Source organism: Penicillium paradoxum (assembly GCF_028828445.1).
Source record: "Penicillium paradoxum strain IBT 22861 chromosome Unknown utg000007l_segment0_segment0, whole genome shotgun sequence".
NCBI lineage: Eukaryota > Fungi > Ascomycota > Eurotiomycetes > Eurotiales > Aspergillaceae > Penicillium > Penicillium paradoxum.
The window spans coordinates 4,254,735-4,270,673 of NW_026643185.1; the positions used below are offsets into that span (position 1 = coordinate 4,254,735).

Sequence of the window (15,939 nt, forward strand, 5' to 3'; positions counted from 1 at the left end):
CCGGAACGTATCTAGTAGTAGATCCTAGGTTATATTAACTTCTTCTTTATAGATCTTCCTCGGCGTATTATACGCTTTAGCCGTTCTTTCTTCTTATTATAGTAGTTCTCGAATACTAGTATATCTTCTACGTTTTCTCTTAGCTCCTAAGTATTTTCCTCGTACCTATATCCTCTCTATTTAATAAGGTATTCGGCGCCTTTACGGTTATCGGTAAGGATCTCCTCGATCTCCTATTTAGGTTAGTTATCTACTAGTATAGGATTAGGCCGCTCTTAAGCTTTTAGCGGATCTCTATAGTATAGCTTTAGTATTAAAGTATATTATATAGGGTAGATCTTATAGTATCTCGGTATAAGGATTAGCTAATATACCTATTATCTTACTATATCTACTATCGCGAAGGGTCCTATATAGCGGTTATTTAACTTTTTATATAGTTATCCTAAGTTAATATACTTATTTCTTAGTATAACCTATTATCCGATTATAAAAGACTTCTCTATATATTTCCTATCGTAGGCTCGCTTTATTATAGTTTTCGACTCTTTTAGGCGCTTCTTTAGTATTTCTCGTATCTTTAGTATTTCCTTTACGCGGCTTTTAGCGTCGTTATAAGTTTCTATCTTCCTATTTAGTACTAACGTTCTTAGTTCCGGTTAGAATCCTAGTAATACTTTAGCCGGGGATATTTTTAGTATACTATAAGTAGTAGTATTATAGACGATCTATATAAGGAGGATCTATCTTATCTAGTCGTCTTAGTACTAGCTTACTATATTATATAGGTAATACTTAATACTCTAGTTTTACCTCTCTATCTATCTATCGGTTTATAGGTAATAGGCTATTAATAGTCTACGTCTTATAGCGAGGAGGTAATAGAAATAGCTCTAGAATTTTAATATAAAGATAGTATCTCTATTACTAACGAGGTTTTTTAGTATTCCCTATAGGGGTATAACCTTTTCGTAAAATAAGATTACGAGTTCTAGCGAGTCTATATCCTTAGTATAGGAAATATAGAGGGAATATTTTAAGAATAGATCGACTATAACTATAATTACGTTATAGGCCTTCCCCTCCTATTTTAAGGGTAGTAAGCCTATAATAAAGTCTACACTTATTTACTAGCCTAGTCTCTTTAGTATTAGTAGTAGTTCGAGTAGTCTATATAGCTTATAGCGTTTAATAGTATTAGACTAATAAATCTAGTATATAAGAACGTAGTCCTATATATCCTTAGTAAGGGTTTTCTACTAGTATTTATATCTAATAGCCTATAGCGTTCTTTTCCTTATATAATAGCCTACCTATAGATTATCGTAGTAGATCCTTATAATTTCCTAGTAGATTATAGGTTCGCCTTCGGGAATATAGATATAGTTATTATATCTTAGTAGTCTATCCTAGCTCCTTACACTTTATCGTATCTTCGGGGGTTATTTAAAGTCGCCGGTTTCCCGTACCCTTCTAAGCGTATTCCTATAGAACTTATTCTTCGCCTAGGTCTTAAGTATAAGTTCTACTATAGTTTCTAATAGCTCGTAGGTATATATAGTTTCTCCTTTAGCTACTTCGCGTATCTTCTTTTAACTCGGTAGTCTATTCGTTATAGGCTTAGTAGGGATCTCTATATATACTATAGTTATTATAGCGCCTAGGTATATTATATCCTATAGATCCCTTTAGTAACTAGCGCCTTTACCGATAGTCTCCTTAAGTCTCTATATAAAGATATTACGACTTATAGCGTCCGGTAGCTTATCTACTATATAGTCGGGTTATCTACTAAGAGTGTCTATAGGATTCGTTTTCTCTAGGCGGAATATAATAACGAAATTAAAACCTACGAGGTATTCTATCTAGCGTACCTAGCGTCTCGTAAGCTCTTTAGTTATTATAAATTAGACGAGATTAGCGTAATCTATTATTACTACGATCGGGTACTTATTTCCTTCGAGGAAGTAGCGCTATTCCTTAAACCCTATAAAGATTATTAGTATTTCCTAGTCGCCGACCTAGTAATTTCTCTCTATTACTAATATCTTCCGGGAGTAGAAGGCGATAGGGTATTAGTATCTATCTTTATAGAGCTATAATATAATTACGTAGATAGCGGCTCCTAACGTATCCGTTTCTATTATAGTTTTTAATATAGTATCGAAGTATATAAGTATCGGCGTAGTCTAGAAAGCGGTCTTAGTCCTTTTAAAAGCTTCTCGTATTTCTTCTATAAAGACGAACCCTTCTTAGCGTTTATTTCTTCCCTTCTTTTATACGTCTAGCCCCTTAATTAGATCGTTAAAGGGGGCGCTAATTATCGATTATTTCCTAATAAAACGTCGGTAGAAGTTAGCGAAGCCTACGAACTACTATATATCGAAGATATAAGTCGGCTCTAGCTACTAGTTTATCGTTTCTACTTAGGTAGGGTCTATAGTAACTCTATAGCGGGAGACGATAAAGCCTAAAAAGTCGACCCTCTTTATATAGAACGTATACTTACTAGGTTTAATAAATAACCTCTACTTAATTAGGCGTTCTAGTACTTCTCGGATATAGTATATATAGATCTCCTTATCCTTCGAGAAGATTAGTATATTATTAAGATATACTACTAGGTAGACGTTAATAAGTCTTACTAAGGCTCTATTAACGTACGCCTAGAAGGTAGTAGGAGTATTCGCGAGTCTAAACGGTATTACTATATATTCGAAATATCTATAGCGGTATCTAAACGCTATTTTCTACTTATCTCCCTATTTTATATAGATCCTATAGTAGATATCTTATAGATCTAGTTTAGTATAGATCTATACTCCTAATAATCTTATTAGGGACTTATTAATTAGCGGTAGAGGGTAGCGGTTCTTAATAGTGATCGCGTTTAACCCTCTATAGTCTACGTAGAGTCTAAGCTTACCGTCTTTCTTCGGTATAAAGAGAATAGGTATACCCGATTAACTCTTTAAGTATCGGATCTAGCCTTTTTCGAGGTTCTCCTTAATATACTAGCGGAGGACTTCTAACTCCTTAGCGGATAGTATATATATTAGCCTCTAAGGGGATATCTTACCTAGTATTAGCTCGATTATATAATTATATTCTATATAGGTTAGAAGGGCTATAGTACCTTCTTTACTTACTATAATAGCTAGATCTTAATATTCTAGCGGGAGTTTAGTTAGGGGTTATACTAGATAAAAGGTCCTATCTAAGCTTTATATTACCCTTAGTATTACTATAAACTCCCCGGTAACCTTATTAACGTCTAAGTATAGCTCTCCGAGTATACCTTATAGTCTTACTTTTTCCTCGAAGTCTTCTAGCGAGAGGGTTTTAATCTTTAGCGGGGCTATATTTCTATATATCTACTTATTAGTTACCTAGTTAATATCCGGATTTACTAGTCTAAGCTAATCTATTCCTAGGATTATATCGTAGATCGTTATATCTACGGCTTCGTAGGTTATTTTAATAACTCTACGGGTTCTATTCCGGTCTATTAGACTAAGCTATACTTCTTAGCTTCTATATAAAGGGATCTTACGCCTATCTATAGCTTCTATTAAGCGGGTACTTATTATATATATCTCTTTTAGGTTCTCTTTTATCTATTTCTAGCTTATAAAGCTCTAGATTACGCTACTATCTATTAGCGTCTTAGCTACCCTTATTAGGGCTCTAGTCTTAACGTCTAATATTAGTATATTATAGACGAGTACTCGGTATACTCTCTTACGTTCTCCGAAGAGAACTATCCCTAATACTATAGGAGTCTATAGTATAGGATCGTCTATTTTTTTAACTCTTCTACGGCTATAGCGTTTACTATAGCTTTCTTATAATAGTCCTTTATATAGTAGCCCGGCTTACTATAGAAGTTATAGAATTTACTATCTCCGCTTTAGTCTTATTTAGACTCTATAGTAGCTTTTCTACCCTCTATAGTAGTTATAACTTACTATATAAGGAAAGCGCTATTTCCCTTAAAGGGTCTTCTACTAGATCCTTATAAGTCTATAGTATTTCTTAGCGCTATCTTCCTAGCCTCTCTAAGATATAATATTCTACTTAGTATTACTTTCTTAATTTAATTATAGAAGGCTACCTAGTTATCCTATTAATCTATAGCGGGGGCTATAAACCTCCTTATTTTATCTTATACCTTCTTAATAATACCTATCTCTAAACGGTCGATTCTTATCTATCTAATCGGTATATCTTTTAGGCGGTTATAGAGTCCGGTAAGCTTTAAGGCGTATTAGTATATATCCTAATACTTAGCTTACGTTATCTATTACTAGTTATATTTAGCTTCTCGCTATATCTCGATAGGGTCGGTAATCTAAATAAGCGCCTATATTTTAAAGACCGACTAGATAAATATCGTACTTAGGTTATTCTTACGGTATTCTATCTATATTATATTAACTTTTAGCGCTAAGAACTTAGTCACTCGGTCTACCTTATATATATCGCTAGCGAATTAGTTAGGGTATCTATTCTAGAAGGCTTCCTAGTTTAACTTAAAGAGATTATATTCACCTAAACTCTCGGCTTTATACGTTATTATATTATAGGGTATATATAGTTCCCTCGCTTTCTTCTAGTAGGATAGGTAGCCTCCGGCACTTCCTTACGATATAATCGAGTTTATATAGGTAATATTAGATAGTTAGTAGATAGTTTAGCTAGTAGTACTATCTAGCGAACCCCGATAGATCCTAGATCCTTATATTCTCGCCTATAGGATTACTACGTTTTCCTCTTCGTCCTATAGCTCCGCGCGGATCCTATTTTTCTCCTTTACTAGAGCTAGACGTCTTTTAAGGGTCTCTAACTCTTAGAGTTCCGCCTCTTTATCTACCTTAGTCGGGGTTATCGGATCCGGCGGGTTTCCTCCCTAAGGGTTATCGTCGACTCCCTATATCTCTACCTCTTCTAGTAGGGGTTATAGGGGTCCCGGGACGTCGTTCGTTTCCGCGATTAGGGCTAAGGTTCCCCTTAGGCGGTCGCTCGTACGTCGAGTTATCGATATTACGTATTCTAACGGTCTAGTTTAATTAAGATTTAGCGATTAGAATATTAGGACCGGTGTGCTAGCGGGTCCTAGTAGGTAATATAGAACTAGAGTGAAGGAATAGTAGGGTGCTAGTATATTTATAAACTAATCGCTAAAGAGCTAAGTTCCCCTAGTAGTCTCTATATAGATAACCTTTAGCGGGTTACGGGACTAGGTCACCTGACCCGGTAGGACTTAGTCTCCCTAGTACGGTCTCTAGCGGGGGGTCATGCTACCCCTACTAGGTCACGGGTTCTAGGTCATAGGACTAGGCGGGATCTAGCCTATGAGGCACTCTCCTAGTAGAGGGTCGTAATAGAAGGACCTCTTCGCTCTTTATACCTAGTTCGGAAATATAACTAAGCGTCTCGGTATTAAGATCTAATAGGAGCTCGCCTTATAGAGAGCTAGTCGGGAGATTAACGGTAGCCCTCTATTTATAGGAGTTAAGACACTAGTTACTTACTATATAATTAAAAAGGTACGATTAGTATTTAATTACTATCTACTATCCTATAATAAGAAACCTCCGATCCCACTACTATACTTAGGTATTATAATACTAATATAGGGGTATCCGTATATTTACCGTATTAACGAGGCCTAGATAAGGGGTAAGAGCCTTACCTAGGCCGACTTTTACCCTTATTACTAGATCTAGCGAGACCTAGCGTATACTAATATAATTAATTACCCCCGGGTAATAGAACTCCGTATAGTAAACCCTTATATTATACGAGGGCGTGGTCGCCTACTATAGTTATCTTAATAGTTATCTTAATAGTTATCTTAGTAGTTATCTTAGTAGTTATCTTAGTAGTTATCTTAGTAGTTATCCTAGTAGATAATCTTATTATCGCGAGTATCTTAACGCTTTAAGAGCTTAACCCGTCGTAAGCTATCACGATTCGAGATTATACGAAGGGACGAGGAGGTAGCTATTCGTCGGTCGGGTCGGTAGAGGATAGCTAGTAGGAGGTATAATAATAATTAGACTATATAGGGGGAGATAATAGAGTCTAATAATTAGATCGTAGTTAGTAGTATTATAACTAGGCGGGGAAGGGGACGTAGATATAGACGTAGACGTAGAAGAGGGGGCCCTTAATAATATTAATATCTAGTTTATATATTAGAAATATAACTAAAATCAGTCGAAATAACTTATTAAAGATAAAAGTTTTACTATATAGGATAGTAGGAAACTAGCGTTAATAGCTATACTATCTCAACTATAGTAAGAAAACTCGATTAGCACTATCTTTAAAAAATAGCCTCTATTTTACGATCACGTGACCGATTAAACCCTATCTCCCCAAACCCCTTTCTCGGTAGGAAAAAACTCGATTAAATCAGCATCTAGGAATAGCTTTATTTTTACACTAAACCCCTTTTTAGTAGAAAAAAACTCGATTAAATCAGCATCTACGAATAGCCTTATTTTTGCACCAAACCCTTTTTCAGTAGGAAAAAACTCCATTCTTACACTAGAACTTAATCAAATCAGCATCTAGGAATAGCTTTATTTTTACACCAAACCCTTTTTTAATAGGAAAAAACTCCATTTTTGCACTAGAACTTAATCAAATCAGCATCTAGGAATAGCTTTATTTTTGCACCAAACCCCTTTTTAGTAGAAAAAAACTCGATCAAATTAGCATCTAGGAATAGCTTCATTTTTGCACTAAACCCTTTTTCAGTAGAAAAAAACTCGATCAAATCAGCATCTACGAATAGCTTCATTTTTGTATGGTAGTGTAGATAGCGTGCGAGATTCTACATTACTGATAGGGTGCCCAGATAAGATTCGGGTACTGTCCGAAATACTAAGGGAGTACCATATTAAATACGACAGGCTATGAACAAATTATGGCCAGTGGGAAGTAAATCGTAAAAGGCTTAGCGCCCTGGGTGCCCGTAGTAATTTTGGGTGCCCATAGTAGTTCTCTAAATATAAACGATTTAAAATCCAAGGGGTGCTAGTCTATCCTAGCATAAAATATATGTCAGCCTATTGAAATGAAATCATTATAAGTAATCGGGACTATTCTATTCCTACATACATGTTGTATAAAAGTGTGCTGTAGGCGGAGATAACCTTCGCGGTTCCGTGGGCCCACAGAAAAATAAAGGGCTTACTAAGCTATCCTCCGCGGGCTGTCAGCAACCGTGGACTTTCAAATGCCATCTCCAAGCTGAGTGAACATAATTCTCATATCCGTTCTATTTGAATTTTGCAGCTAAATTCGATTGTATCTTTGATCTGAGCTGCTTCTTTAGCTGTGTTCAGGATGAGCTACACCTTATGTTCCTGACATTCTTCGTGCAGCTTCCGTTAGCTTGACTTCCGCCAAACCTCCGTCATGTCCGATTCACGCCCAGGACCGGTTTCACTAGCACGATACCGGCCTATTCTCTACCTCTTCACTGGTGTTGCTGCTGCTTATGCGATTTTATATGTTCACAGTACTATCCTCTCGCAGCCATCGTCAGCTTCACTCCGGCGTCGAAATGCTGTACGCCGCACCAGACCAACGGATGGTGAAGAACTCGGAATCAACGATACCCCCTCCTACCGGGCCATTGCCCACCTTGAACAACTAGAGCGTCAAAATGGGGTATACGGAACATTTCGCATCGAGACCGAGGATGGGCGTCGCGTGGAGAGCGGTCTTCTTCCATCACTCCTCGCAACACGCGATCAACTGATGGAGGAAGTGGGCGTCCCACCTGCCCATGCAGAGCGCATGCGCGAGATGATGGAGGATACCTTTCTTGAATCATTCCTTGCGCTAGATTTTCCATCTGCGCACACCCTTCCCGCGGACAGCCAAGAAAGAACATACTTGACAGAGCAACTACAACGTCGAGGCATCTCTCGAGCTGGTATCGAAAGAGCTCTGGTGCGATTCAATGCAGATGTGAACTATGGAGAAGAGCTGCGCCGCCGCCGTCAGAATGGAGAACGAGTCACTCTCTCCACTTCTACTTTCCCAGATGTGTCTGCGCCGCCACAAAATCTTGACGGTGGAGAGACTGTAGTGGATGATCAGAGTGTTTTCTCATGGCGTGATGGAAACAATGATCCTTCTAATCGGGAAGGCCAGAATTTACTCAACCTTCTTTATCACATCGCCGAGGATCAGGCCCGGAGGGATGGTTACATCCATCGGGGAGTCACTTGCAACAGCTGTGGCGCCATGCCGATTCAGGGTATCAGATATCGATGTGCCAATTGCATTGATTACGATTTGTGCGAGACGTGTGAGGCAATGCAGGTTCACATCAAAACGCATTTATTCTACAAAGTCCGGATTCCAGCCCCATTCCTAGGAAACCCTCGTCAATCCCAACCTGTATGGTATCCTGGAAAGCCTTCAATGCTCCCACGCAGCCTTCCACGCCCGCTTGCCAAGCGTCTCATGAAAGACTGCAACTTCGAAAACACGGAGCTTGATGCACTTTGGGATCAGTTCCGCTGTCTGGCAAATTACGAGTGGGCGGATGATCCAAACAAGTTGCATATGGCCATTGATCGCAAAACATTCGACCGATGCTTTGTGCCTAACACTTCGATCCGGCCGCCGCCTCCTAGTCTCATTTATGACCGAATGTTCGCATTCTACGACACCAACGGAGACAATCTTATTGGATTTGAAGAATTCCTTAAGGGCTTGGCCAGTCTCAATAATGAAAGCAATGATGAAAGATTGCGACGTGTGTTCCGTGGCTACGATATCGACGGAGATGGCTTTGTCGAGCGAAAGGATTTCCTCAGGGTTTTCAGAGCATACTATGCGTTGAGCCGAGAACTTACCAGGGATATGGTTGCTGCAATGGAGGATGACTTCCTGGAGGGTGGAGCCCGTGATGTGGTCCTTGGTAGTCAGCCTATTAGCTCGGCATTTCCTGGCAGCATCCCTTCGGGCGAACGCTCTCGCACAGATGAGGGCAAGCGCATGAACCTCGAGGGAGACATGGAAATTGTCGATAACGAAGGAATCTTGCGACGGGATGGTGATGATACTGGAGATCGACATTCGGTCGTGGGTGATGCTGCTGTCAGAACACAGTTCAGTCGAATGAGACCATTGTTTCCGTCTACCCTACGCCTAGCCCCCAATGAATCTACTCCTCGTCAAGCCGTGGAGAGTGACCAAAATGACGAGGACGGGGATGATGAGGACGGTGCTAGCGATACCAGTGGATCAGATCAATCCAGCTCCTCGGTGGCCAGTGGGACTTGGCCACCACCTGAACATATCCTTGAGGAAGATATCATCGAGGCTCTCGGCACCTATGTTCCTCCTCACGAGATTACCGATCCAATCGATCGGGCTCGTGTCGCCGATGCCGTTTATCACAGAATGCGCGAGGATGATCAGAGGCGAGTATTTGACGCTCGTCAGCGTGGAATCGAGGAGCGTTGGAGGCGCCGAGCTTTCTACACGGATGAAGAAGATGGCGCCACTGCTCCAGAGGGCTATGAACAAGATCTAGATGTCGATGACTCCAGTGATGAAGACTTGGATGACCATGAATCACGCCCACCCTCTCCCCGTTCGCGGTCTTCATCAAAAGTGCGATTCCAGGATGATCTCAATGATGATGACTATGACGTTCGATCCAACCCATCAACCTCGTCACGAAGTATTCCCGTGGGTGAGCGATGGGGTGGGTTTGAGATCCCAGAAGTTGAAAAGGACCTTGGAAAGGAAATTCTATACCAAGTCACACAACAAGGATTCAACGAGCTTCTTGATATTCTTTTCAAGCCAAAGGAGGATCTTCTAATGGAAGTCTATCACACACGAGCCGATCGTAAGATCTGGGCTCACGAGATTGAACTCGTGGTTAAAGACGAGCCATTGAAACGCTCCCCAAAGGAGGTTGCTCTAGTTGAGGAGGAACTCGAGGAAATTATCAGTGAACGCCCACTTGACGAGCTCTTGCAACGTGCTGGTTACGGCGTTCAGAGCCCAGTCCTAGCGCCTGCTCACACCGGACCAACGCTGGCTCCTCCATCGCCAGATGTGTCCGCCTTGGATAATGACGACGACAATGATGATGATGACGATGATCTGCGGCCCACTCATCTCGCTGATCCCGAGAGTGACACCGGACTCGGGCAAGTGCGACCCTTTGAGGAATCCGATACAGCCTCCACAGCCTCTGATTATGACGACGACATCACTGTGTCGCAAGCATCCGATGCCGGGCAGTCCAGCCTACATATTGAAGATGAGACATTCTACTTTGACCCAACACTCCCACAATATCGTCCCGACACGGAAACACTAAGGCCCTATCTTTATGTATCTGCGGGGCCAACCGTGCTGCAAATGATTGATGAACCCGATTCCGAACCCGAAGAATCACCAAGCACAAGCACAACTCTTGATCTCCCTGTTCAGCTTCAACTACAACCCGGAACCCCTTCTCTTCCCGCCCCATCTTCTCCCCGCTCTTCCCCAGAAGCTGAAGCTACAGCCCCCAAGCTTCCTCCCTCTCCTATGCAACCTCTCCCGCCCCCTCACCGTGTCAATGACCAGACTCATGAAACTGCTGCCCCGCGTCGACCTTCCCCCCAGACTCTGGCCCGCTGGGCCTACCTGAACCAAGTAGAGCGCGAAAGCAAGGAACGCGGTGGCAATGGTGCGAGACTCAACTTTGAAGAATTCTCGCGCCGCATGGCTGCTGATCGGGGTCGCCGACTGGCATTTGTGGCTCGTTGGATTGAGATGGCTAGCTTTTGAGAATCTTACGGATTCATTTGTACATGATTAGTCTTGTAATTTAGCGATATCTCGGGGTTAATCCGGGATTGTCAATCAAATGCCAGTTTGGCTACTCCGCACTACAAAACTCCCTCCTCAATTGATCTTTAATTCTGGATAATGAGGAATGTGAAGATAATCGTGATGATTTATTGCTCTCACGTATTTTGTTTCATTGTTTACCATTCTACTACTGATCTCAGATTACGTTGTTTTGAAATACTCGCCAGTTTAGTGTTGCCAACCTCAGAACTCCTTGATCAGTGACTACATACCACACTTGTTGCGACTACACTATTTCACTTGACTGGCTAATAATGTCAAAGATCCGTAGTTCTTACAATAAGCAGTTTCCTGGTCTAGCGGTTATGATTTTCCGTTAACAAATGCGATTCGCATATGTTCCGGAAAGGTTCTGGGTTCGATTCCCAGGGAAACTATTTTTTTGAATGTGCAATTTCAATGCAGCTTTTTGCTCCTTTTTGATCAGATCAATTTGAATTAGATCATTGTGCCAGGGGACGGGGTACTCGCAGTGGAAATTTGAGGAAAGCAGCCCAAAATCTGAGAATGGGGGGGGGGTATTAGCAGAAAAACGACAGCAGAAAAGTTAGGCCACTCCAAACAAGTCGAATTCGAGACATAACATAGACACGGACATAAATCTCATCTGGATACAAAACAACACAAGCAGATGGTCCAGACATGGAGCAAACTCGCGGTTTGGTGACATTATAGAAAGTGTATAGATGGACGTGAATGCTGGAGAATATATCGAGACAACCAACCCAAACGCCGTGCCAGAGACAAAAGAAAAAGAAAAAGAAAAGAAAAAGAAAGACACCAAACCGGGGGGACCCGACAAAACCACCGCTACATCACTAATTCCCAACGGCAGAGATATCGATTCGAGCGCAGTGTAACATTTTGATATGGGGCGAGAGCTGGACAGTTGCAATGATCCAAATACTCGCTGATAATATAGGCCATGATTATTATCCGGAGTGGGGTATCAACCCATACATCATCTGAGGGTATAGAGCTGCCTGGGACTTTGTCCTGGCTGAGAATTGTTGATGCTCCAGGATACATGTCCCCCGAAGAGAATTGTAGAACAAATGAGAAAGCCGAAAAAGGGCAAAAGAAGGTAGGGACAGTCGAAATCCATGAAATATCCATGGCAGGATAGAAAAGAACAGTGGCATCCAACCAGGGACTGCAAAAACGGCCATTTTCTATCCAGTGGATTTAAGGATTTGCAAATCTGACACGGCGGCCGCGTCGCTCAAGAATCAACTTCTCAGTCTCAACATAAAGAGAATCGAGTAGCTGCATGGCAGTGGAATCCCTTAGGATTTTGGCAACCTGAATACCCGCAGATATGAGCTGCAACACGTTGCGGTCATCCTTGACGGGTCTGGACTGATGCTTGGCAGCATGACGCATTTCCAGGGAGTTCTCCAGGACAGTGATGAGTTGTTTAATTTGGCGGTTGTACAGGAGATGAGCTGGGATACGGCGGGTGGTGGCCAGTCGCTTCAAGAGATACACCCATTCAGTCCATTCGCGGTCCGAGGGGACCTTGACACGTCTTTTGTCCTGCTCGACAGGAACACGGAATTGATATTTTGCGATGAAGTCATAAGCGCACTGGGACAGGCATTCATTGACCTTGTGGAGGATGCTGTCTTGTTCTCCGGCATCGAGGTTAGTAGGGAGCTGGGGCAGCTCCTTGTCCTGAGCTGCTATGGCCTGTGGAGAAGGCGGCTCTAGAAACTGATATGGGCCGTCAAATTCATCCCGGTTGGATGTCCGTCTCTGGGAATAAGAGTTTGAGGCTCCTCTGGACATTCCATCACCCGGTCGGGTGTTTCTTCCTATGGCATACTCCGGGCTGTCCGTAGGGTTCATTGTTTCAAGGTCCCGCCTCGCGGATTCTCGAGGCACATGGGTTGGGTGGCTCCATTCGTGGCTCCTGGGTGATGAGAGAGGCTGCCCAGCTGAAGGATAGGATGGACGTCCTCTGGGTGAGCTCATTCTGCGGTTGTGACTACCCAGAGGAACTGAGGCTCCGTGGTGACGGGTCTGGTGATCATAGTCCATCGGCCCCATAGGCACTTGGTGGTCGTCTCTGTAGCCATATCCGTGAGAAGTAGGTGGCGACCTTTTACAACTTAGCAAAAGTAACGAGACCCATACATGTCGAAAATGGCTTGGGAAAGATTGCGATGAAATGAACGATGACCGAACAATACCTTTGTTGGTAGACCACCGGCGAGGGTCCTGGAGTTGCATACATAGAATGTTGTGGCATGGCGCTGCTATGAGATGTGAGCATCAATTCTCACGAGTTATGGTGTAGGGAAATGGCGATGTTGATTTTGCTGACCTATGACGAGACCAATTATCTAATCTGGCGTTGATAGAGCTTGCACAAGAGCCTAGGCTTGCTGGAAGAGAGAACGGATGGGCTGGCCCCGTTGCCAATGGGTGTGGGAGAATGGGAAGCATGGAGAGTGTAAGACAAAGTTATAGCAAGGCCTAATATAACAAGTGAGTATAGTGTTTCAAAAAGGATCGAGTGAACGAATATATCGATTGAAAGCGCAGTGGAGCGAATGGGCCTACGAATTCCGAGCAACGGGCAGATAATATAGTTCTTTTGGAAAGTCCTTCTGCCCGGGCCGAGCAAATTGGTACATGTGCCTGACGAAGGGGGATCACAGCCCACCAGTTTCTATGCAATAGCATCGTAAGTGGACAGGGAGAGCCGCGCTAGAAGACTTTGCGCCACTGGCGTTGGTGGAGTACGGAGTACGGAGTACGGAGATGAGGGTTTGTTGAATCTATAGAGGCCAATTGCACAACGGAATGAGGAATGTCCGAGCGATGTACACTGAAGATCTCGGTCGATCAGGAATAGAACCGGTGTACAGAGCTCGTTGGCAGCCGAAGCGCCGTGAAACGCTTCTATTTGCGCATGAGAACGACACCGGTGAGACGACTAACCTTGCAATTCAAAGCATTGATCTTCACAGAGTGTTGGAGAGTACCGTGACATTCCGGATTCCGTGCCACTTTCACCCTGGTTTGACGAGGTTGACAGGGTAAAGTCTCGGGCAGCGAGGTGGATGTTGGGTAGAAAACGCAAGGATAGGGGGTCTGGCGTTGGAAATCCTTCATCTATGGGTACCCAAGCGTGTAGGTAGACAATGCGATCTGCGCTCTCCAAAGTCCTGAAAGAAACATGAAGATGAGGTAAGACCAAGACGAGGTGAGAATCCCGTGACGGACGCGGTTTCTCTGCGTTGGGCACTCAGACTGTTTGGGAGCCCAATGCAATAAGCCGCATGGACCATGTCTTTGCTCGAGGGATTTGAGTGAAACAAAACGATGATCATGTAGTATGAAGGTTTACAAGTGCGGAGAGCTCAATTGTGCTGATGGCCGCCGAGCTACGGAGTACACTTGCAGCCCAACAAGAAGCCCAATGCCCATGCTTCCAAGGCTGTGTCTGCATTGGAATAATAATATTAATAAAATCCTGGGCGATGATAGGAGGTATGATGAAATCAACCAAGCCAGTAAACGCCTCTCAAGCCCCAAAAAATCACAATCAAAGTATCTCGACGGTATCAGTATGCGTAAGCTTTTCTCAGGAAGCCGGCAACTGTATGCGAAGATCATCAACATAAAAGTCACTATGTTTGCCGGGATTCGCTGTTCAAAGTTGATGGTTTGATTCCTAGACGAGAAGCGTAATCCTGGATTGCCCCAGTAAATACGGGGATGTAAAAGCTAGCGCTCGTGATATCTGCTTACCTCGCAACTCAAACGGACGGCTTCTTCAATTCCAACGTGGGCTTCGTACCCCAGAATCTCCTTAGCCTTGTTACCACTTGCATATCGAGTGGCACATGCGTCTCGGACACTTCCACGGCTCAAAGTTGTTGCTGTCCCCATCAACCAGGTGACCGTCTCACACACCAGCCCAGCGAAGTAAGCCAGGCTCTCTGGGATTCGCAATTCAAACGGTGGAAAATGCCCAAAATGCGCCCAAATTGCTAGACAGAAGTCACGAAAGGTGATAGGCTCGTTATTCTGAATAAAAAAGGCTTCACCGGCAGCTGTGCGACATGATAACAGGTTCTCGATGGCGAGGACATGGGCATCAGCGATATTGCTGACGTGAGTTATATCCCACAAGTTGCAACCATCGCCAATCAAGAAAGGAGTTTCGAATTTTGCGATACATGCATGAATAGATGGTATCAGCTGGGTGTCGCCCGGTCCGCAAAGTACCGATGGCCGGAGGGCACATGTCGCCGTTTTGGCGCTTGAGGCCTTGAGAACGAGTGATTCCGCAGCAGCCTAGATACGGCGCCGGGATGTGTTACTGCCCGGCTATTATGTGGTTCATCATTGGGGCTGAGCATTCTACCGATGGGTGCTAACCTTAGACTCTCCATAGATGGTCGACCTAGATGACAAAGGCCATTCTTCATTGATGTTAGCGTGAGTGATATTCGTGTCGTCGATCACCACGCAACAAGAGCTTGTGTATATGAAGGCCTCAACTTCATTTTGCTGAGACACGTCCAGCATGTTCCGTGTGCCTTCATAGTTGATCTTCCATACCTCCCTTTCAAGTCGGCGGCCCCACCGCTCTGCTAGGCCTGGAACAATCCCCGCGGTGTGGACAACAACATTCGGCTTTATGGTCTTGAAAGCTTGGCTCAAGGCTTCAGCCGAAGTGATGTCGACCTGTATGCACGAAGTTCTTTCTGGCAAGACATGTTCGGGACGTGGGGGATGTTGATCGATGACGGTGATGACAAAGTCCGGGTGTTTTTGTGCAAGAGCTCGTACAATGGCCGAGCCAACAAAGCCCGTGCCACCTGATATCAGGACTTTCCTCGCCGAGTCTGCCATTATGAGAAGTGATCAATGATCAATGTGGAAAGCTTGGAGAAAGTCGGATGAGTGGTTGCCAAGCCTGTGCAACATCACTGCAAGGTCTGGGTTTCCGACATTCTTCCTGTCTCATTTTTACCCGGCCGGAAGATACAACAATAGTTAGGAGAAAGGTGTTTG

The 15,939-nt window shown here is 43.4% G+C and overlaps 3 protein-coding genes across 3 annotated transcripts; 1 reads left to right on the top strand and 2 right to left on the bottom strand.

The window, feature by feature from the left end:
• Positions 1 to 7,431: 7,431 nt before the first annotated feature.
• On the top strand, positions 7,432 to 10,824 carry N7457_009099 (EF hand domain protein; the record flags this gene model as incomplete). The annotated part of the gene is made up of 1 exon (XM_057180142.1): positions 7,432 to 10,824. One exon carries the CDS (start codon positions 7,432 to 7,434, stop codon positions 10,822 to 10,824), a length of 3,393 nt encoding a protein of 1,130 aa, XP_057028528.1.
• Positions 10,825 to 12,093: 1,269 nt separating this feature from the next.
• N7457_009100 (uncharacterized protein) lies at positions 12,094 to 12,882 on the bottom strand (the record flags this gene model as incomplete). The annotated part of the gene is made up of 1 exon (XM_057180143.1): positions 12,094 to 12,882. The coding sequence occupies one exon, from the start codon at positions 12,880 to 12,882 to the stop codon at positions 12,094 to 12,096; it is 789 nt and encodes a 262-aa protein (XP_057028529.1).
• Positions 12,883 to 14,546: 1,664 nt separating this feature from the next.
• N7457_009101 (uncharacterized protein) lies at positions 14,547 to 15,777 on the bottom strand (the record flags this gene model as incomplete). The annotated part of the gene is made up of 3 exons (XM_057180144.1): positions 14,547 to 14,609; positions 14,668 to 15,216; positions 15,301 to 15,777. 3 exons carry the CDS (start codon positions 15,775 to 15,777, stop codon positions 14,547 to 14,549), a joined length of 1,089 nt encoding a protein of 362 aa, XP_057028530.1.
• Between the last annotated feature and the right edge of the window lie 162 nt (positions 15,778 to 15,939).